Source organism: Telmatherina bonti (assembly GCF_933228915.1).
Source record: "Telmatherina bonti genome assembly, chromosome: 23".
In the NCBI taxonomy this organism is placed as follows: Eukaryota; Metazoa; Chordata; class Actinopteri; order Atheriniformes; family Telmatherinidae; genus Telmatherina; species Telmatherina bonti.
Genome location: NC_136632.1, coordinates 16,120,997 through 16,142,826, shown reverse-complemented (window position 1 = coordinate 16,142,826; position 21,830 = coordinate 16,120,997). Strand labels below are relative to the sequence as shown.

The window sequence follows — 21,830 nt, the reverse complement described above, 5'->3', positions numbered from 1 at the left end:
ATTTCCTTCATTTTGGCTTTTATCCTCAGTTAGTGGCATTAAATGAGGAAAGTGTGATTCATTTGAAAGAATAAATCTATCTTAGCATCCTCCTGTTAACTCGTCTTCACTTTGGCAAGCACATGGCTTTTTGTTGACACGGTCTGCTTTCATGATTTCCGCTGATAACAAGACCGCTTGTATAAATCTGACAGAATAAATAGAACATGGTTTTATAATTTAATTTGTGTGTGTGTGTGATAAAATTATGTGAAAGTTACATTTGTCAGCAGAGAATCTCAAAGTTCATGTCCAAAGCAAAGTATTTAAAGACCAATGCACATTAAAGTTGTATTATGTTGTGGTTTTACAGTGTAATACATCTGATTTTCTTGTACTTATTTTATGAGTAAATCCTTCTTTAAAGTATTTATCAGTATGTGGGGTCTCAACTCAATCTCCTATGTTCTTACATGACAGGAAACTTCTATTTTTGAAAGCAAAAACTCCCTTGTTGGTAATTTCCACAGTGATAAGCAGCTACTACACAGAATGTTTGGTTATTTTTTTGGACGGAGTTTGAAGAGCGAGGATTTGAAGATTTTAGGTTTGCAGCCTTGGCGTGTTTCCATGATGAACAAGAAGCTGGGTAAGCATAACTGGTCAGTTTTTGAGACGGTTTGAACATAATTACCTCATCTCAAACACAAACAAAGAAAGATGATTGACTTCAGGAGGAACAGGAGTAAACAAAACATTGGTTACATCCTGAGAGAAGAGGTGGAGTTGAGGAATGCAAATACTTTGGACTGGAACTGGCCAACATTCTGGTTTGGATGTGAAACATTGATGCATCCAGAAGAAAGGACAGGGCAGACTCCGCTTCTTAGGGAAGCCAAGAACATTCAACATCTGCACCAAGATGTTGCACATCTATAAGTATGCTGTGGAAAGTCTGAGCAGGTTTGCAGCCATCTGTTGGGGAAGCAGCATCAGAGCCAGAGACTTAAAGAAATCAACATAAAAAAAGACCGCTATTGTGCTGAGAGTAACTCTGGAGCCACACAAACAGATGTCCAGAAAAGAGTGCTACACAAGCTGCTAAAAATAATTGACAATTTTTTACATTCTCTGCACTCTGATAAATTTTCATTTCATTCATTTAATAATATCTGACCATGGCAAGTTACTGTCAAAGGTTTAAGTATTGTTATATTCTGAATGTGTGAAGAGAGAATAATTGATAGAAATAGTTGGACATTATAATTGTAGTTATGATAGTTACTGTCAGTATTCATGTCTTTAAATAGCCTTATTTTTGACTGCAAAAATAATTGTGGTTCCAGTTTGTCACCCTTAACACAGGCTTTCTGCCCCCCATAGATTTGGAAATCTGTAGCCTTTAACATGTATTGCATAAAAAAAAAACCAAAAACAAAGACCTAAAAAAATCTATTGTTGCCTCCTTCTTGGGCTGTAATTTTCTAAATACCAGAACTCCATGGTGAGAAAGATTAATGTGAACTTTCATCATCCCCCCAAAGTGAAAATCAGCAAGTGAAAAAAGAGAAATGCAGCCTCAGTCAAAGTCTAAATGTTAACTTGTAAATTTTAAGTGGTTTTCATTCTGTTGCCAAAAAAACTGCACACACACACGCACACACACATCTCCCTTCAGCTGGTTCACTCTGCTTGAGTGGTGCAATCAGCATTTCGGCAATCATCCCAGTTTGATTTTATTAAGTCGCTCTTGAAAGACGGCCCCACACAGCTAAAGGTAATAAGGATCTGGGAACGATACAGCACCGGGAAGATGGAGAGCAATCAGAATGATGCTTGTTTTATAGATATGCTGAGCGTCAGCTTCCACTCCTCAGTCAGACTTATGTGATCAGCTTGTCTGCTGACTGTAGTGGAATCTGTTTTATTTCATCTAAAGGAAGATTTCAAGTCATAAAACAGAGAGGTTGACTCCTCACAAAGCATTTAGCTTCTTTTTTCTCTTTAACTTCCATTAAAAGCTATAGTGGACTTTTAAGAGTAAATAATTGTTAAATTTATGAGGCGTTACAAGATGCTCAGGAATATGAAGCGCTGTCTTACAGCGTCTCCTAGTGACTGATCTGTAGCATTGGTTCAGACTAAAATATAATTTTGCTGGTTTTCCTTTCAGGAAGGGTGAAAAACAAAGAAAAAAATGCTTATTGTTATTGTTTTCCACAAGAATTTGAAAATGAAGAGGATGGGATAACCTGCCTCAAATGAACACTTGTGTGGTCAGTTTGATTGTGCCATATATCCGAGTGACCAACACAATCACATTGGCAGACAATACATACATTGTTTTTTCCTTATTACTGTGGGATATTATCAAATCCTCCTGGCAAACCAAAGCAAACGAGTTATACCTCATTGTAAACATGAATAACTGGGCTTTCCATGCATGTATAATTGGTGCTATTAAAAAGAAGAAATAGCATAAAACACACATTTCCTTGCTATTTGTGCTAAGTTTGGAGGTGCAACATGTAACAAAATCAAGTCAATGACAGAAAAATGTATATTTAATTAAAATCTGTGTATTTGTCCGTATCTAATCATTTCACCAAATTAGCTTATGTTTTATACTCTTAGAACAAACCATTTAAATCAGTTGTTACCAAGCCCAGTCCTCAAGATCTACCATCCTGCAGGGGTGTCAAACTCCAGTCCTCGAGGGCCGGTATCTGGCAGATTTTTGTTGTTTCCCTCTTTCAACACAGCTGATTCAAATCAAATGGACCCAGCAGCTTCTTGTCAACCTAATTATGAACTTGTGAGGTGTGTTGGAGCATGGAGACAACAAAAACCTGCAGGATACCGGCCCTCGAGGACTGGAGTTTGACACCTGTGTTTTAGTGTTTCCCTGCTGCCACACACCTGTCTCATATCAAAGGCTCATTAACAGGCTAGTGAAGAAGTTGACACAAAAGTGAACCCTTTCAACTGAATCAGGTGTGTTGTACCAGACACAACACCAAAATCCTAAAGCCAAACTATTCAGCAAGATTCTACAAGGCCCACAGTCCTTCAGGTTTTCAACATCCAAGTCAAGTCCTCAAAAGCTACAATCCTACAACTTTTACAAATCAAATGGCTGAATTCTCACCTGCACGTCATTCAGCTCGGCAGAGGCCTGGTAACGAGCTCCTTCTATTTGACTTGTGTGTTGGATGGTTTTAGTTGCAGGATAGCTCTTGGATGTCTTGACTTGGGCATCTTTGCATTGAAGAAGTGTGATGTGAGAGCCCTCCAAGCTTTAAAACGGTAGTATTGGCTTTGTTTTATAGGTGCTGAAGCCCCAGTTTGGATAAGTAGACCACTAGATGACAGAAAACCTAACACATTTTACCTGTAAGTTTTCAATGGCTTGTTCTACTTTAGTAAAATGACACTTTTGTCTCTGATACCTTCAGCAAAACAGTTAAAAGGACTATGTTGAATTGTATCGCAGATGTAATAATTTACATGACCATTTCCATATTTTTATGTAAAAATCTTAACACTTTAAGCTTCCTTTTTAGGATTTGAATCCAAAAGGCTGATGTGAATGTGCTCTTAGTCATCTAGTGATCTACACTTAAATGAAAAATTAGTGATCGTGAGAAAAAGAAATGCTTAAATAAAGCAGTAAAGTCAGTTGTCAAGCATGCTTGTTGTAAAAGTCTGAGTTAGTGCTGACTACTGATAAGGTCATTGTACTAGGTGATTTTAATATTCATGTTGACGATGAAAATGATAGTTTAAACATTTCCTTTAGCTCTATTCTAAACTCAATTAGGTTTTCACAAAATGTCAATGGTGCCACTCACTCTCATGGTCATACTCTTGATCTTGTTCTAACATATGGTATTGAGACTGATAAGCTCAAAGTATTTCCTCAAAACCCTGTCTTGTCCGATCACTTCTTATTAACCTTTGAATTCACTTTATTTGATTACTCACTGACCAAAAATAAATTCTACTATAGTAGATGTTTATCAGACAATAAAATTACAAAATTTAAACAATCAACTGAATCAATTTTTTTTCACCTCTACCATGTGTTAGCATGACTGAGAGTCCCCCTTTAAGCCTTACTCCTGCTCAGATTGATCAACATGCTGATACTATAACAGCTTCAATGCGTACAACCTTGGATAATGTTGCTCCCCTAAAGAAGAAGAAATTAGGTAAGATTATGAAGGCTCCCTGGTTTAATTCCCAGCTTCGAGCTCTAAAACAGGCGTCAAGGCGTTTGGAAAACAGATGGCGTTCATCAGGACTAGAGGAATCTCACTTAACCTGGAAAGAAAGTTTAATCGTATACAAAAAAGCCTTACGTACGGCAAGAACAGCTTATTATTCATCATTGATAGAGGAAAACAAAAACAACCCTCGGTTTCTTTTCAGCACTGTAGCTAGGCTTACTAGGAGCCAGAGCGCTGAGGAGCCATGTATTCCTTTCTCACTTAGCTGTGATGATTTCATGTATTTTTTCAGGAATAAAATTGACACTATTAGAGATCAAATTCACAATACTCTTCCTTCTACCTATAATGTTGAGCCTGTTGTGGTCTCCGAAGCATCCTTAGAACCAGGATCTGACTTGTGTCTAAATAGTTTCTGTCCTGTCCAACCCTCTGAATTAACTAAAATAATAGCTTCATCTAAACCATCCACCTGTATCTTAAACCCTCTCCCAACGAGCCTCTTTAAGGACATTTTCCCTTTAATTAATACATCACTACTAAATCTTATCAATATGTCTTTAGTGACAGGATATGTACCACAATCATTTAAAACTGCTGTAATCAAGCCTTTACTTAAAAAGCAATCTCTGGATCCAGAGGTGATAGCAAATTATAGACCTATATCTAACCTCCCGTTAATGTCCAAAATTCTGGAGAAAATAGTTTCAGCTCTGTTACATGCCCACCTGAGCAGAAATAATTTATCCGAAGAGTTTCAGTCAGGATTTAGAGCTCACCATAGCACTGAGACGGCATTGGTGAAAGTTACTAATGACCTTCTTATGGCCTCAGACAAAGGACTTGTGTCCGTACTTATCTTGCTTGATCTTAGTGCTGCATTTGATACAGTCGATCATAACATTCTGTTACAAAGACTAGAACAGGTGATTGGAATTACAGGTACAGCGTTAAGCTGGTTTAAATCATATTTATCTGATAGACTTCAGTTCGTTCATGTAAATGACAAGTCCTCCTCACAAACTACAGTAAGTCATGGAGTTCCTCAAGGTTCTGTACTTGGACCAATACTCTTCACGCTATATATGCTCCCTTTAGGTAAAATTATTAGACAGCATGGAATAAACTTTCATTGTTATGCAGATGATACTCAAATATACTTTATCCTTTAAACCAGATGAAACAAATCAGCCCAATAGGCTACAAAATTGTCTCATAGACATAAAGACTTGGATGTCTAGAAATTTTCTCCTCTTAAACTCAGATAAGACTGAAGTAATTCTCGTTGGATCTGAAAAACTCAGAGCTAAATTTTCCGGTTTTGTAATGAACCTGGATGGTATTACTTTAGCTTCCAGTGCTACAGTGAGAAATCTTGGAGTAATATTTGACCCACATATTAAGCAGGTTACTAAAACAGCCTTCTTTCATTTACGTAATATAGCCAAAATTAGGGACATTCTGTCTCAGAGTGATGCAGAAAAACTGGTTCACGCTTTTGTTACTTCGAGACTAGATTACTGTAACTCTCTATTACTGGGCTGTCCTAAATATGCCCTGAAAACCCTTCAGCTGATCCAGAATTCTGCAGCCAGAGTCCTGACCAGAACCAGCAGGAGAGATCATATTTCTCCAGTTTTAGCCTCTCTTCATTGGCTGCCTGTTGAATCTAGAATAGAATTTAAAATCCTTCTCCTTACATATAAAGCCCTCCACAACCAGGCACCACTATATATCAAAGACCTCATTGTTCCTTATATACCAAGCAGAGTACTTTGTTCGCAGACTGCAAGCTTACTTGTGGTTCCTAGAGTCTCAAAGAGCCGAGCAGGAGGCAGAGCCTTTGGTTATCAGGCCCCTCTCTTATGGAATAAGCTCCCAGTTAGTGTTAGGGAAGCAGACACCCTCCCCACCTCTTTTTTCAAGACTTGGCTGAAGACTTATCTTTTTGATAAGTCCTATAGCTAGGGATGGTTAGCATTCCTTAGTTATGCTGCTATAGGTTTAGACTGCTGAGGGACATTTCCTGATACACTGAGCTTCTTTCTCTTTATCTCTCTCTTTTATCGCCCCCCAATAACAGTGTTGCATCATTAACATGCATGTCTCCTGTCTCAGCAGGTCTCCCTGGCCGGGAGTAGCAGTTCCTGTTGTCTTTCTGTCCTCTTCCCCCCACACAGCAGAGGCAGATGGCTGCCTGTCCTGAGCCGGGTTCTGCCGGAGGTTTCCTTCCTGTTAAAAGGGAGTTTTTTTTCCTTCCCACTGTTGCCAGTGTGCTTGCTCAGGATGGGTAATTGAGTTGGACTCAACTCAATCTGTTGGTTTCCTTATGTAGGCTATTATAAATTGGCCTTCATTATGTTTTCCCCTCTGTCTGTAAAGCGTCTTGAGATGGCATTGCCGTGATTTGACGCTATATAAATAAAGTTGAATTGAATTGAATTAAAAACAACTTTCAAACCCACACTCTGTAGACTTAAATTTTCAGACATTTTATTCAAAAATTGTATCAATGTGGAAGCAGCATACATACAGCTGGATGGACAATGTGGTACAAAACTGCACAAAAACAGTCTGATACAACAACATAAGGCTTAAAGTTAAAGATGAGACTTGATTTTTCTATTTAACTATTCAAACATTACTTTAATCTTGGACAATGTCGAAGGGTAGTGGGGGAAAAAAAGAGAACCAAGCCAAAGGTTGGTTTTGTCTGTCATAACCTCAAATTTTGTCCTCCAAAAAAGCAAACTCAGCGCTAAAAAACTGTTATTCTAGCAGAGTGCCCAACCTTCACTTCAGGTGCTTGTCATTATGAAATAGTAAAAGAATTAGAAAAACAAAATTCCCAATATTTCTTCACAAAACATGATTTTTAAATTGGTGACCAAGGGTTTGCATTTCACGGTACAACTTAAACATAATTTTTTTCATTTGCTTTGACAAAAAACATTGAAACAAGATATAAATAAGATATATGAAAAAAAAAAAACTGATTACACATTAGGTGTTAAATTAAATCCAAACTCAATAGGGTTTTTCAAATAAGATCTTCCAAAAACGGCATAACTTAATCACAAATGGGCCAAAACAAAGGTGGAATGATCAGAGGTATGTCACCAACATGTTCATACATAAAAACACAAACATCTAAATCAACAAGAAACTTCTCGGGCGTCTCCATCGGATCTTTATGGCTTTTTCTCGGGGGGGGGTTAGAAACCAATAACTAATTAATCAAGCAGTCCCATAATCATAAACTGCTGTACAGGTGTTCATCACTGTTCTTCACTGGCAAAAATCTAAAGCTTCACTCATCACCTACAACAGAAATATCAAAGTTTACAAGATGGCTGTGACTGTTTTTGGTCTCTTCTTTTTTACAGTACTCACAATCTGAATATTATTACTTTATGAAATACTTTTAATTACTTCTTACTGCATCTTGACAATTAACCAGTTTTGAAAGTTTTATTCTTTTAAAATCTTCAGCAGTTCAAGCAAAGATGTGTTTGAGTAACTTCCAAACAGACTCAAGAGAAGAAATGTTCTTTGTTATAATGTAGCCACGAACTGCGTTTAGATCTTTTGTCATTTTGATCTGAAGCCTAAATATGAGTCCAGTAAACCTCCTCCAATACTGATGAATATTCAGTTATACTGTAAAATAAATGGCAGTAACCTCCATTTGTGTCAGACACTGACATGTAACAGAGGCTTTGTAGTAATTTCTGGGATTTTTACAGGTTGGTCTCTGAAGAAATGGAAAGTCTCCCCTCTTCACCACATGAATCTCTGAGTAGCTGTGGTGTCCGGCCATTTGAAGGTCTTGGTGATGAAAATGTAAATGGTGGCAGCGTTTACTGCTGTGTACAGGAGGAACTCCAACATGAGTCTTGGAAGAGAAGGGAGAGGCATGTGCAGACGGTACATCAGATATGGTACAATGAAGTACCTGAACTCCAGAAGCTTCTGGGGGACGGTGGCAGACAGGAGGCACGCCAGGTACGCCAAGCTCCAGAAGAGTGAACGTGTCTTGAAGGAGTCCAGAAAATTCCACCCAGCAAAAATGTACACAGGGATGAGGAGGAAGCGAATTAGCTCATGCCTCTGGAATAGTTTTTTCCATACGTAGAAAGGATAGTGGCGGTTATCCGCCAAGAGATACTTGTGGACAAAAGTGAACTTCCACACCAGGAGTAAGGAGGCGACAGTGATGAAGAGGAAAAAAAAGGGTTGCTTTTTCATGGCCTGCAAGAAACGGAGGATGCGGTGGTAGCACAGTGAGACGGGGAGAGAGAAGAAGAGTGAGAAGGAGAAGAAGTAGAATAGCTGGGGGAAGTTGAAGCAGGCCTCGTGACTCGTCCTGTCGCCGACCACTATCCCATCATTCAGCATCATAAACATGAGGAAACCAATTCCAACCACCGCGTAAGGCCAGGCTACCAGCAAGACCGCCTTCACATGACTGGGTGAAATGAGAAACTCGAGAGAAAAACGCAGCACTTTCTTTGCTCCACTAAAGGACAAAGGGACCTGGGACAGTGCAGACTTCTCATCTCTCTTTTTTGAATGCTCTACCCTCCAGGCCTCATCCATTTTCGAAGCAACGAGAGTCCCTGCACAGAAGGCCACCCAGATGATGTTGGTCTGGCGGAAAAGCACAGAGCAGACTCCGAGAAGCGCAGAGGCCTTGTGGCATCCATACAGCGTCATGAGGTAGGTGAAAAGGACAAAGAAGGTGGAGCCAGCGTCGGTGTAGTAGAGAAAATTGAAGAAGTAGAGCACAGGAAAGGTTGACAGAGACAGTGCTGACAGCACCCGACGTGACGCTGTCCGTGTCTGGAATGAAAGTAAAGTGACATCAGACTACAAGAAACACAATAAAGCTGCATCATTATCCTCATCATTACCTTTTCTCTGAGGTGAAGCCTGCAGATGAGTAGATAGATCAGGTAAAGGTTGCCGCAGTTGAAGAGCAGGTTGATGAAGCGCAGCATGGCTGTAGAGCACACCACATCCCCTGTCAGGTCAGCAAGCCATACCACTGGCTTAATAACGCCCACAGAGACGAGGTAAAGGCCTGGCAGTGTCGTGATCATGGGGTCCCACTGCACAAATTACATTTAACACATGACAATGAGTTTATTTTCTGTTTGGAAACAAACAAAAGTCATCAGAGTTATGACTTCCCTTTGGCAAAGACTTATTTGTAGTGATAATCCAGCTGAAGATAAAGGTTTAGCATATTTTTAGTCACTGGCTACAGATCATCAAGATTATCTCACTCATAAACTGGGGCTCTGCAACAATGTCATTACTGGAACCCAAATGGCTGCAAATCAAATGTGACAAAGAATTGTGCAACAAACTGAAATAAAACCAGAAATGGGCTATATTTTAGCCACATTTATCTTGTTAAAATCTGGAATCCTATATAAAGATGACTGTAGCATCACTGGTTAGTTGATGAGATGAAACAAGTCGAACAAGATCGTCCTGTGTCATAACATTTAAACACATTACAGACAAGGGAGTAAAACTTCAGCAATAAATGTTTATATTAACAATAGCTTTGACCAAAGGTGGAAAAAACTTTTGAAATAAATTAATACAATTTTTACTCTAAATGTGCACAATATCACAAAACTTAAATTAATAAGCAGGTGTCACCACCAAGCACTTCAACTTTAAGAAAATAACCATTTTCAGCACAAGTGCTAATTTTAATTTGCTGCCTGAAGCTTCATCTGTCCATGAAAACCAACTGACTAAATAGTGAATCCTATCTCATTCTCCTGCTTTACACACTTTTGTCCACTTTGTAATCATGCAACTATTTTATCCATCTTTGAACCGGTGTTGGTTTGGTATACCTCGTTGGATCAGCACACCACAAATTCACAGTTATAGTTTCACTGTAGATTTAAGCTTCTTTCTCGAAACAGCATATCAATTAAGCCTAACCCAAGTTGTTTATCTAACCTTAACCCAAAAAGACATTAAAGAAGACTTCCATGTTCGTAAATCGACATACATTTCATGCGCTGTCGCCAGATTCGACGGTACGCATGCGCATGAGTCAAAGGTTCGCTTTTATAATGAGTATATCAAACTGATTAAAGTTATTTTCTGTACCATTTGTGCTGTAAGTTTGACGGAGATTTTCTTTGTTTCCCACTCTTATCTCTCTTTGAAAGTCTGTGGATATTTATTGTAGTTTGCAACTTTAAACATCTGTTTTCATGAGGACCGAGGTTTCCACTGAAGCTCTGAGACCTTTTAATAAAATAAAATAAAATAAAATAAAATAAAATAATAAATCCACCAATACTTTGAAATAATATGTGACCATAAGTTTGTTTTAAACGCATATCCTTTAAAGATAAATCTATTCTTATATATAGTGATATCATTCAATGAACATTGCGAAATTGGCTATTTCATTTAAAAACGAAGTGGGTGGGGAATGGGGTGTTTTAACATTTTACAGGATTGAAAAGGATTTTTGTTTATTTTAAATAAAAATGCCCCTCGAGCCTTTAAGCGTCACTTTAGCTGTCGGATTTGTTTTTGTTTAAACTCAACTGCATGAAAAGTATAGCACGTATAGGCTCACAGCTGCTAATATCACGGTATTTATCCTTTGTGGAGATTATAATCGCTCTATGAAGCCACACAATTTTAGTTAAACTCCGCTGATGGCTAACCTTAATCCGCCTCACAATGGACTCACTTTTATACCAGCAATGACTGCAAAACCCCAAGCTTACCTCATTGAATTTCCCATGGCAGTATTTTTGTGCTTGAGGAATATGAAAGATTTCGTCCATGTAGGGCTCTCTTTGCTCCCTGGTGACTCTGGAGAACAACAGACACGAAATCAAGAAGTTGGTGCTGCAGAGAGCAGTGAAAATGTAGCCTTCATATTTCTCCATGATGGGCGAGAGAACTCGTCTTAAATAACAAAGCGATACAAAGCTAGCTGTTATATTGTTGTGTATATTGCATAGCGTTTCGATTTGCTGACCATCAAACAAAATCTATTCTGTGTTTTGCCAAAGGAAGAGTTTTGATTTTTGACTGCTAAAGGTCCGTCTCGGAAACATGCTCGGCGAAGAAACGCTTATTACTATTTGTTCCTATGTATGAAATAAATCAGTTATGTTGATTTATTTAATATTGATTAGAATGAAATTGGTGGTATTTATTTTGGAAGCCAAAGCACTATGTTTTTACATTTGTATATTGTATCCTCTTAAAGTGACATATCTTCTCAAGCGGTGTCACATTATAACAAGTCCCCCGTTTGCAAACTGGTGTGTGTAGCACGGAGAGAGTAGTAAGTTGATTAACAAATTGTTTTCTAGTTGGTGGAAAAGTTTCCAGCATGCACCTGACACAAGAGCTACAGCTTTTTCCCGACTACAGAGTAACTCAAATGCTTTTCAGAGACATAAAAAATGCGGCAGAGTTGAGACAATATGCAGTGGAAGGGAAAATAAATGGCGCTTTGATCAACCCAACAATGGTGAGCATAATTTCTGTCATTTTGCGAAATTATCCCAAACGTTAAACCACTCTTTGGCAACACATTGGGTTTATTTATCAATAAAAATAAAAAATAAAAATAAAAAAATCTTTGCAGTTAGTTTGCTAAAAAGCTGATGCACACATTGTCTTTCATTTACAGGTGGTGAGTCCTTTCCTAGCGATGCTGGCTGCCAATAAAGCTGTCCACTTACAGACACTTGGAAAAATGAAAACAAGAAGCTTAAACTCAGAGATAATCTTTAACCTGTCACCTACTAATAATGTAAGTACTTAAACTAGCAGCATCACACCCCTTCATTCATGTTAAGAGCTCATTTATTTCCAGAAAATGACATTTAGGTCCTTGTCTGTATTTGGTAATGATTAATTATCATTATTTCACAGCACACAACAAACTTTTGTTGTTGGCATCAGATCAGTGTCCAAACTAAGCTTTCTACATGTTTCAACTCATGCAGATTTCAGACGCCTTTAAAAGATTTGGGATTTCAGATGGCGATAACTCCGTCCTTGTGGTTGTGGTGCACAAGAAAGACGAGCTGCAGTTTCTGTCTGATGTCACAGCCATGGTAGATGGACAGCAGGTTCCTGTGGAAGAAGTTTCCTCATTGTCAGATGTTGCAAAGATCAAAAAGGTTTCTTGCTTCTGTTTCAGTGCTGCTTATTTATTCCAGACAATTACCCAAGTAAAATTTTAGCATGTGGTAGTACACCAGCCTGGAGCTCTGCAGTGAGTATGAGTAAACTGTTTCTGTATTCAAGAAACAAGTAAAAGCTGTATCATTTTATAGAAGTGAAAATGTCATTTCTTAGAAAGCTGTACACAACCCAGTTTCCATAAAGGCTGACAATAAAATGTAAATAAAGGAATAGTCAAAATGTATAAAACAGTTGATTTTCTCGGTTTCTAAAATGCATAGCGTTATGTGTTTGTAAAAATAGCTGGTATAACACAGTGGGAGAATTGTGTGCTTTTTTTGTCTTTAAAAAAAACACGTCTTCATTTTCATATATTTTTGTTGTCCCTGTACCAAATGGTAGTTTTAATGTGAATCCTATCCAGGGATTAAAACTGCTTAACTGATTATTTACACTTTCACCATTAATTAATTTCAGGAGTATCTTTGTAACTCTGCTTTTTTTCTGTCTCTGTTACAGCTGTACAAAGTCACTCCTCAGGAAGAGAAATGCGGGAGTCTGCTGGATGCAGTTGTATGCAGAATGGCCATTAAAGATATCTTGTAGCTCCTGCAGAGCATATTTGTTGTTTTTCCCCGTGGATTTTTTTTGTATTTTTGTCACATAAGATGTAAAGTATGAATCATATAAACTGATTCAGTCTATTTGAATTTATCAAGTTTTGCGAGAGCCTGTCTTTATTCTGAATTACTGGATCTTCTCTGTCATGGTTATGCAATGAAATAGGTTCAAAAAGGCTTTTAAAGTCAGATACGTGTAGGATGTAGGTATAGGATGGTGTAGGATGTTGATAGCTTTCGTTTTGAAGCTGGACTGAGCCTTTCTGACAGCAGGGAACACTAATGTTAACAGGGTCTGGTGTTGAATCTGGATCCAAAGTCCTGGTGGCCGCAAATCAGCTAAATCTCTTGAGAATAAGTAATTTAAATAAGTGATTTTATTTGTCAACAGCACTGACATTAAAGCATAAATCTTCCGCCAGACATTGCCAGCATGAGAACAAAGGAATAATTAATACTATAGTGTGATATACATGAAATTTTTTTTGTCACAAGTTTAACTTTTAATTGTGAAAATATAAAATGTAAGCATTTCATTTCTCTATACTGGATGTTTACAATCCCTGCATAAAGTAATTAATTGATGGTTTTAGTTAATTTTCATACTCAGACGATCCATCTCCCACATTGGCTAATGTTTAGTCACATTTAGGTACTCCTGTACAATAAGTCTGTCATGCAAACCTCAACTCCAGAAAAAGTGGTGGTAATCACAACTGGGAAAAAAAAAACTTGAATCTGTCATTTTATTTATTCATATGTGCCTTTATTCAACAGATACTACAAGGTAGACATGATTTTTCATCTTCACTGATCAGCTTTAAGTCTTTAGCATATAAAAGATTTTACAATGAGTTGATTCATATATGACGTTGATATTTAAAAGAACCTTATACCAGAGGCAGGACTGACCAATACCAATGACCAATACAGACTTGTACCTTGGAAACTGTCCTGCACATTAAATGAAATGGATCCAACAGCTTTTTCTCCGAGTTGCAGCAAGGAAACATCAAAAAACACCAGTGACCATCAAGGACCTCAGTATGAGATCGCTGCCATGTGACAAAGTTAAGAAAAACCACCATGGTTGTTTTCTACATCTGTGATGATATTGGTGAGACATTAGTATCCATAGCATTGGTGACTTATGTATGGTTATAGTTAATGCAGATGAGTATATTGTAATTTTAATGCATAACTGATCATCAAGGCACCCTCTTTAATCAGGTGATTACGTAGTTGTTTTTTTTATCATAAAAACCATAGTTTTTAGTCTGGAAAGTGTGCAAGTTCGTCTTTTCCAATGTTTCCTCCGCTGAGGATGCACACAACGTTCTTCCCCTCCATGTCAGGTATCTTGTCATTAACGATGGCAGCAAAGGCAGCAGAACCTGATGGCTCTACCACAAGTCCAGCTCTATAGAGGGTGGACACCGCCGCCTTTATTTCCTCGTCACTCACCAGGATGATCCCTGCCACATATCGCTGACACAGCTCATATGGAAGCCTGCCTGAGATTGGAAGGTAAGGAGTTACTAAGTGCAAACTGGTCACACTGGGGAACATATGAAAACCTGAAATAAGTAGGAGGATCTGGCAGAGACAAACCTGCAGAAGGAGGTGCAAGACCAGAGGCAATACTCTTGGTGTCCATCCTAACTGGCTTCTTCTCAGTAAAGCTTTTGTACATTGTGCAGGCTGAGTTTAAACACACAAAAAGCTTGTAATTAATTCAAGCTGCTGGTTTTAGAGATGACACTTAGACATATCTGTTTTTACCTCCTTCTGGCTCCACACCATAGATTCTGGTTTTATCGCAGCCTGACAGTTTGATAGCAGCAGCTACCCCAGCCAGCAGCCCGCCTCCACCACAGCACACCACCACGACATCAGGCTCCGGCACCACCTCCAGCACCTCCATACCCAGACTGCATATGCACCATTGATGAGGCATTAAATGAAGTCAGTTTGCTTTGCAGCCTCTGTATACATTTAGAAAACTGTCACCAGGAACCACAAAGTGTACCTGGCATGTCCAGCTATTAGATCCAGGTCGTCATAGGAGTGCAGTAGTGTCATGTTGTCATCCTGTACACAACGGTTCACTACGTTTATCAGACAGGATGTTGGAACTCGTTCGACCTCAACCCCAAAGCTCTGAGGACAAGAATTAAACAAATAGAAACACATCATCACTTTCTTTTATGTAGACAAATTCAGATTAAACCAAAGACACACACTTTCTTTATATCTGTGACTTATCTTTTTTTCCAGTCAGATAGCACTATGGTTTCTGACCTGTATGAGGATGGACCTGGACTCGGGGGCAGTTTCTGGCATAACCACTTTTCCCTTTGACCCAAAGTGTTTTGAGGCATACGCAAAAGATTTTCCATAGTTTCCTGCAGACAAAGTGACAAAGTGTCCCCCCTTTGGTCTCCTGGCAAACTGATTGGCCACTCCCCTGATCTTGAAAGACCCTGTCAATTGCAAACAAATCAAATCGCTCAGTGCAAGACAATGTTTGAACAGAAACAGCCAAGAACAAGTCAAGATGGTTTCCACCAACCTGTTCGCTGCAGGTTTTCTAGTTTGATTTGGATGTTACAGCTGACACTCAGAGGCAAAGTGGTCTGGGACCAAGGAATCATGGGGGTGTTGATGACACCCAGAGGACTGTTCCTCACTGTCTTTCGAGCTTCTCTTAACATGTCCAGGGTGATGAAGTCTGCAGATGCCTCATCCATCTGAGTCAGCAATAAACAAGCAAGAACAGGTTGTTTGCATTCTGATTTTATTGCACATTATTAAAGCGACAGAAAATGGATGGACAGATATGTTTTATCTTGTCAATTTGATATTTATTTTACATTCCTGTTATAAGAGAAATTTGCAAGAATTGAAAAAAAAAAAAGAAAGACAACAACTCCTGATTCTCTTGGTTCTTGAATCTCTCCTAAAGAACATCCACGTGAATACTTTTAGATCTGTGTTCTGCTGTAGAAATGAGCGCAGTCGACAAATCGAAGATACTTTTGGAAAATCTGCTTGAACATTGAAATAAAAAGCTAATTTGAAAGGAAAGTGAATAATTTAACCAAAAACATGCACACTGTCTTCAGCATATTTCAAACTAACCTTATTTTAATTCTGCAAGTGAGAGCTCCGCGATTTCTGAACAGTGTTACAATATTAGCGGCTCCCGTCTGTTCAAAGGTTCCGCGTTAAATCGCGTTTGAAGACGGACGCTTTTCACTCTCGGACAACAAACATGGCAGCTTCTGAAAGGTTTCGCACAGAGTAATTGGATAAAATTTCTTAGTTACGCAAGAAAGTTAATATATTGACAGAATAGACTCAAGGTGGAAACAGGATGGGGTTGATAAGACACGTTGTGTGCGCCATGTCCGGCGGAGTTGACAGCTCCGTGGCGGCTTTGTTATTGAAGAGAAGAGGTGAGAAAACCTACCAGAAACACCTGAGGTGGCTTGTTTTTAATTCATGTTTAACTGCGCTGTTCATTAACAGCTAAAAACATATCTTCGTGTTATTATGAGCTGTACAGCCCAGCACATCTTCAGCTGTTGTTCATAAATGTAAATATTGAGGTCGCATGTTATTTTTGTCCTCTACAGGCTACAGTGTGACAGGGGTTTTCATGAAGAATTGGGACTCTCTGGATGAGATGGGGGTCTGCTCTACAGAAAAGGACTGCGAGGACGCATATAGAGTGTGTCAGATCCTGGATATCCCCTTTCATCAAGTGTCATATGTCAAAGAGTACTGGCATGATGTTTTTAGGTATAGTGTCTATTATTATTCAGTCATCTTTGTGTGTATTAGTATTACTACTGCTATCATTGAAAAGTCACATTTATTTTCATCCAATTGCAGTAATCTGTTGAAGGAGTATGAGAAGGGCAGGACACCAAATCCTGATATACTATGCAACAAGTACATCAAATTCAACCATTTCTATAAGTATGCCATCAACACACTAGGTATGTAGTCATGTTTATGTCAAATTAGCATTTGCTTATGCAACATATAACAAAGTTGGTAGGCATATGCAGACTTTTGGCTGCTTTTTCTTTTTTTATAGATAAGAAAAATTTACTTTAACTTGTTAGTGAGGGTTTTACCTGCTTTGGACAGCAGTCGGCACACCGTTAAGTTTGAAGAATTAGAGAGAAATTCTTTCAGGCGGAGCCAAACTGCTAAAAAAGATAACAAGACTCACTGTATTTTCAACGTTTATCAGCCTATTCCAGTCACTCCAATAAGAAAAAAAAAAAAAAACAAAACAAAAAACCTAAACAAAAAAAAACTCAATATCACAAAATCTGAAGATAAAGTCAAATTTCTTATCTGTTATGTTAAAATCGTGAGATTTTAAAATTTCATTTGAGCATAATTACTTAGCACAATTGAATCTTAAGCTAAAGAACTTATGGGTGTTTGCTTTTCTTGTCATAGGTGCTGATGCCATGGCGACAGGCCATTATGCCAGGACGTCACAAGAAGACGAAGAAGTCTTCCAGCAGTCATACAAGACGCCTCCGACCACGTTGTTTCGAGATCGTTTTGAGATCAGAAATCGTAAGCGTTTGAGTCTCACATCCCATTTTTAAATGGCTTGCATCCACCTCATGTCTTTTTTTTTTTTCTGTGCTCCTGATTGCCTCTCTTCTACCTCCTCAGCTGTGAGGTTGTACAAAGGAGCTGATCTCATCAAAGACCAGACATTCTTCCTTAGTCAGATCTCACAAGATGCCTTGAGACAAACTCTGTTCCCACTCGCTGGACTCACCAAAGAGTTTGTGAAAAAGATTGCTGCCAAGGCAGGGTTTCAGCATGTACTGAAGAAAAAAGAGGTGTGCAGAAAACACTCATGAATACATCTGTAATTTGTAGAGTTTGTGACTAAGCCATTACTGTTCTTCCAGAGCATGGGCATCTGCTTTGTTGGAGAGAGAAACTTTGAAAACTTCATTTTAGAGGTGAGACAGAAAATTTTCTCTGTTTTCTTTCTTTCTTTCTCCTTAACTTTAGAACTGAATCTGCCCATCTGTTTGAGATTAGTCTGTTTGTGATAATGGGAAACCTCAACTCTTTTTTCTTTTTTAGTATCTTGAACCTAAACCAGGAAACTTTGTTTCCATTGAGGATGGGACTGTTAAAGGAAGACATAAAGGTATGCTCACAATTAGTTTTTCTTTCAGCTTTAGCATCCTCTCCATCTTTATGTTCTGTTGCTTAGTTGTGCCTAAAACCAAAGACACAAGACACAGTGTTTCCTCCCGTCATTTGTCCTATTGTGTCCTCTGTCCATCCAGGTTGGTTCACACTAACATTGGGCCAGAGGGCGAGGATAGGCGGACAGAAAGATGCCTGGTTTGTTGTGGACAAAGACATTGTAACTGGAGATGTATTTGTGGTAAGAAAATCTCTCTTTTACATAAGAGTAAGACGTCTTCCTTGACTACTTGCCTGGAATTTAACTGTAAAATAGAAAATATATTATAACTCTGTTGAATGAGCAGTTTAATTGTCTTATTGATCTCTGCAGAAAATGTCAGGTAACATCAATTAAAACATTGTGGCATATTCACTTAATTAACATTAAAACCATGAAATCCTTCTGCCTCAGGCTCCAACTACCAATCACCCGTCTCTTTTCCGTGACACTCTGAAAACTGACCGCTTTCATTGGGTTACGGTTGACCCACCTCCAGAGCTAGCCAGGACCCAGATGTTGGAGTGTCATTTCCGCTTCATCCATCAAATGCCGCTCAGTAAGTTCTGTGTTGACCAGGCAATTTTAAAACAAGTGAAACTCACATCAAAGTCGGACATCTGCATTGTGCTTTGCAGTTCCCTGCACAGTAACTCTGAACATGGACGGTTCTGTGTGGATTTCGCTCTCTCAGCCTGTAAGAGCTTTGACACCAGGACAGGTAACAGCTAACACACCTGCCTTATGGAGTCAAATGTACAATCTGTTGTAATGCCGGAAAACTGTTTTTTTCCCTTTAATCTCTGCTCCAGTTTGCAGTGCTTTACAAAGGTGATGAGTGTTTAGGCAGTGGGAAGATCATCCAGCTGGGTCCTTGTGAATACACACTCCAGAAGGGAAGAGAGGGGTTTGCGGCAGGCGTGCAGCATAAAGAGGAGCCGAACCCTGAACCTGCATGCTGACATGAGCTAAGAGTCCATTTGAGATGGAAATGACCACTGTTAGGTACATAGGGTAGAAAATCCAGACCAGAAAAATTCTGTTACTAGGGTGGATATTGTTTATAAATGCTTTGTCTTGAGTGTTTCAAGAACAAACAGGCTGACCTTTTAAAATAAGTTAGCAGCTCGGTGCTCAAACACACCATCAAAGCCAAAGTGTTCAAGCAAAGAGACTCTATGGTTTAATAGAGTCCTTATGTTTTTCAAGAACACTGGTTTAACAAGCTAACATTAAAGGACAGATCCACACCAGCCTTCTTAAGGTCATTAGCTGCTGCTCAGTTAATATGCATCCAAAAAAGTGTTACTTAGGAATTTGTCATGTCATTGTTTCATATGTGGACAGAGACTTCCGTCGCTTTGATGTTTGATGAAAACTGAATGGAAACACTATTATATCATCATAAAGTTACAACCATAAAATGCAGTTTAATGTTAAACTTTGCAAAGCAAGTCACCAGGATTAATGGAGACAAAACACACACACACAAACACAAAGCCATGATTACTTTGTAAAGACATTAAAGAAATAATTATGGAATTTTTTGCAAATAAAAAAGTGTTGCTTTGGTCTTTTTAATATAGCCTACATCTACAGTGTTGACACGGCCTGTAGTCTTTGCGCCTCTTATTTTAGGAATACTGTTTAGTCTGCTGCCTCTGTCAGAGCTGTGTGCCATTGCAGCAATTGGAAACCTGTTACTTGTCAGGGGAGGAGCATGGGTACATGCAGGTAACAGGATGGGCTCATCTATGGCCCAGAGGTACTTTGATCTTCCTATTTGGCTCTATGAGATTAAACATATTTATTTACCGACTGCAGGGTATTATGTGGTTAGCACCATCGCCTGCCAGAAAAAATGTTGCTGTTTCAAGCATTGGCTGAGGAAGGGTTTGAACAATGGCCTTTCTGTGAGGAGTTCTCCCCATTTATGTGTGGGTTCTCTGGATTTCTCCCACAGTCCAAAGAGTTGATTAATCATGTTGATTAATCACTCTAAATCAGGGGTCTCCAGGGTCTCTATCCTGCAGGTTTTAGTGTTTCCCTGCTGTGACACACCTGACCCAAATCAATGGCTAAAACAGGCAGGTGCAGAAGATGACAACACATTGTTGGAGAACCTTTTCATTTTAATAAAGTGTTTTGTACCAGGGAAATGCTAATACCTGTAGAATGGTGGATAAGAAGGACCAGAGTTGCAGACCACTTCTCTAAATTCACCCTAAAAGTGGGCATGAGTGGTTGGGTTTCTCTTTGTTGGCCCTGGGAGGGACCAGCAACCTGTCCAGGTTGTAACCTGCCTGTCGGCTGCTAGTTGCTGGGATGGGCTCCAGCTTCTCCGCAATCCTGATTTGGAATAAGCGGTGTTGAAAAAACAATGAATAATAATAATATTTCTTCCTTTGTTTCTAAAGCTGCTCAAGCACCCACAATTTTACCCAGCTACCTTTTTGTCTTTTTCTCACCAGCTGCAAACTTCAGGGCTCCTTGAAAATGCATCCATCCAAATATCCAAACTTTTGTAGGATAACAACTTGCTGTTGTAAGCAAAGCTTTTCTGGAATAAAAAAAGGTAACAACACCTTAGTTTCAAAATTCAAACTGTAATCATGCAGATTTTGTGTCTAACCATAAACAGTATTTTTAAACAGGCATGTCTAACTGTGTACGTCAATTCTGACTTGAAACATTTATAGAAGAGAGTACAGCCAAAATGTAAAGAAGTTTGAGAGAAATAAAATAAAAGTGTAGAAAAGGCTTCTGGATTCCAGTTAAGTCCACTTTACAAGCATTTGTTGCCAATTCAACACTCATTAGACTCATAAGATGGACGTCATTATTTCGAAGCACACGTGGATACGGAAAGAAATATGCTTATGAGTCACAATTAAACATGAATCTGTGGGAACAGAATAAGGAATATGTACTAATCATCTAATTTCTTTGAACTATAGCATTTTCCAAGTGGCCCAGCGTGGCTATTAAAAGACAAATATTTTAATATTTGGTCTTCTATGTAAAATTTTGAATGTGTTGCCAAACTACGGAAGCATAGAGCTGTCATCATCATAAAATTTTTTAAAAAAGTTTGGGCCTTATCACATTATAACGTGATAGTTTATTGTAAAAACGTGAAACGTATCTGAAAACCTGAACTTGGTCATTTTCGACTTTAGATGAAGAAATTGTGTGCTGGCTGGATAGGTACAGAAGCGTAGACGTGATTTCTTTTTTAATGAGGATGACAGCTCTACGCTTCCGTACCAAACAACACATTTAAAGAGATATCTTTTTTTTAATATACTGATGTACTTCCAGTGTTTGCTGCAATGTTAATCAGGAATTTACAGAAATGTGAAATGGGGTAACAATGAAAAAGAGTTTGAATATCAGAACAAGTGCCTATCGTAATATCCCTACTTCCTAATCAATAAATCCAGTGAGTGGTGTATTGGCTTGTTTTTCATTTCCATGTGTTCATCTGTTTTCCATCCTGTGTGATTTTATTTTGTTGTTGTTATGAGATTAAAAAAATACACTGTAAAGAACTCCTGTGCATTTGCTGTT

General features: G+C 38.7%; 4 protein-coding genes across 4 annotated transcripts; 2 read left to right on the top strand and 2 right to left on the bottom strand.

Annotated features, from left to right (window-relative positions):
• Positions 1-7,953: 7,953 nt before the first annotated feature.
• alg10 (ALG10 alpha-1,2-mannosyltransferase) lies at positions 7,954-11,254 on the bottom strand. Its single transcript, XM_079262802.1, has 3 exons — positions 10,982-11,254; positions 9,122-9,319; positions 7,954-9,050 (listed from the first exon to the last, which is right to left on the bottom strand). The coding sequence occupies exons 1-3, from the start codon at positions 11,144-11,146 to the stop codon at positions 7,989-7,991; spliced, it is 1,425 nt and encodes a 474-aa protein (XP_079118928.1). The 5' UTR covers positions 11,147-11,254; the 3' UTR covers positions 7,954-7,988.
• Positions 11,255-11,520: 266 nt separating this feature from the next.
• On the top strand, positions 11,521-13,056 carry tprkb (Tp53rk binding protein). The gene is made up of 4 exons (XM_079263562.1): positions 11,521-11,739; positions 11,902-12,024; positions 12,221-12,397; positions 12,921-13,056. Exons 1-4 carry the CDS (start codon positions 11,599-11,601, stop codon positions 13,005-13,007), a joined length of 528 nt encoding a protein of 175 aa, XP_079119688.1. The 5' UTR covers positions 11,521-11,598; the 3' UTR covers positions 13,008-13,056.
• A 779-nt stretch (positions 13,057-13,835) lies between these two features.
• Positions 13,836-16,227, bottom strand: LOC306773145 (L-threonine ammonia-lyase-like). Its single transcript, XM_079262885.1, has 7 exons — positions 16,163-16,227; positions 15,594-15,771; positions 15,323-15,504; positions 15,051-15,181; positions 14,804-14,952; positions 14,633-14,722; positions 13,836-14,535 (listed from the first exon to the last, which is right to left on the bottom strand). The coding sequence occupies exons 2-7, from the start codon at positions 15,769-15,771 to the stop codon at positions 14,294-14,296; spliced, it is 972 nt and encodes a 323-aa protein (XP_079119011.1). The 5' UTR covers positions 16,163-16,227; the 3' UTR covers positions 13,836-14,293.
• A 67-nt stretch (positions 16,228-16,294) lies between these two features.
• Positions 16,295-21,730, top strand: trmu (tRNA 5-methylaminomethyl-2-thiouridylate methyltransferase). Its single transcript, XM_079263317.1, has 11 exons — positions 16,295-16,479; positions 16,660-16,825; positions 16,919-17,025; positions 17,501-17,623; positions 17,726-17,898; positions 17,971-18,024; positions 18,152-18,218; positions 18,361-18,461; positions 18,675-18,819; positions 18,899-18,981; positions 19,073-21,730. Exons 1-11 carry the CDS (start codon positions 16,398-16,400, stop codon positions 19,220-19,222), a joined length of 1,251 nt encoding a protein of 416 aa, XP_079119443.1. The 5' UTR covers positions 16,295-16,397; the 3' UTR covers positions 19,223-21,730.
• Positions 21,731-21,830: the final 100 nt, after the last annotated feature.

Excerpts from the sequence above, each read along its gene's own strand:
- alg10 (XM_079262802.1), bottom strand. The coding sequence starts at position 11,146 with ATGGAGAAATATGAAGGCTACATTTTCACTGCTCTCTGCAGCACCAAC. Across the intron at positions 9,320-10,981 it reads GCCATGGGAAATTCAATGAG|TGGGACCCCATGATCACGAC; the intron begins GTAAGCTTGGGG and ends TAATTTGTGCAG. Across the intron at positions 9,051-9,121 it reads GGCTTCACCTCAGAGAAAAG|ACACGGACAGCGTCACGTCG; the intron begins GTAATGATGAGG and ends CTTTCATTCCAG.
- tprkb (XM_079263562.1), top strand. The coding sequence starts at position 11,599 with ATGCACCTGACACAAGAGCTACAGCTTTTTCCCGACTACAGAGTAACT. Across the intron at positions 11,740-11,901 it reads CTTTGATCAACCCAACAATG|GTGGTGAGTCCTTTCCTAGC; the intron begins GTGAGCATAATT and ends TTTCATTTACAG. Across the intron at positions 12,398-12,920 it reads ATGTTGCAAAGATCAAAAAG|CTGTACAAAGTCACTCCTCA; the intron begins GTTTCTTGCTTC and ends TCTCTGTTACAG.
- LOC306773145 (XM_079262885.1), bottom strand. The coding sequence starts at position 15,771 with ATGGATGAGGCATCTGCAGACTTCATCACCCTGGACATGTTAAGAGAA. Across the intron at positions 15,182-15,322 it reads CCAGGTCCATCCTCATACAG|AGCTTTGGGGTTGAGGTCGA; the intron begins GTCAGAAACCAT and ends TCTTGTCCTCAG. Across the intron at positions 14,723-14,803 it reads TGGTGTGGAGCCAGAAGGAG|CCTGCACAATGTACAAAAGC; the intron begins GTAAAAACAGAT and ends GTTTAAACTCAG.
- trmu (XM_079263317.1), top strand. The coding sequence starts at position 16,398 with ATGGGGTTGATAAGACACGTTGTGTGCGCCATGTCCGGCGGAGTTGAC. Across the intron at positions 17,899-17,970 it reads ATGTACTGAAGAAAAAAGAG|AGCATGGGCATCTGCTTTGT; the intron begins GTGTGCAGAAAA and ends CTGTTCTTCCAG. Across the intron at positions 18,820-18,898 it reads CATCCATCAAATGCCGCTCA|TTCCCTGCACAGTAACTCTG; the intron begins GTAAGTTCTGTG and ends TGTGCTTTGCAG.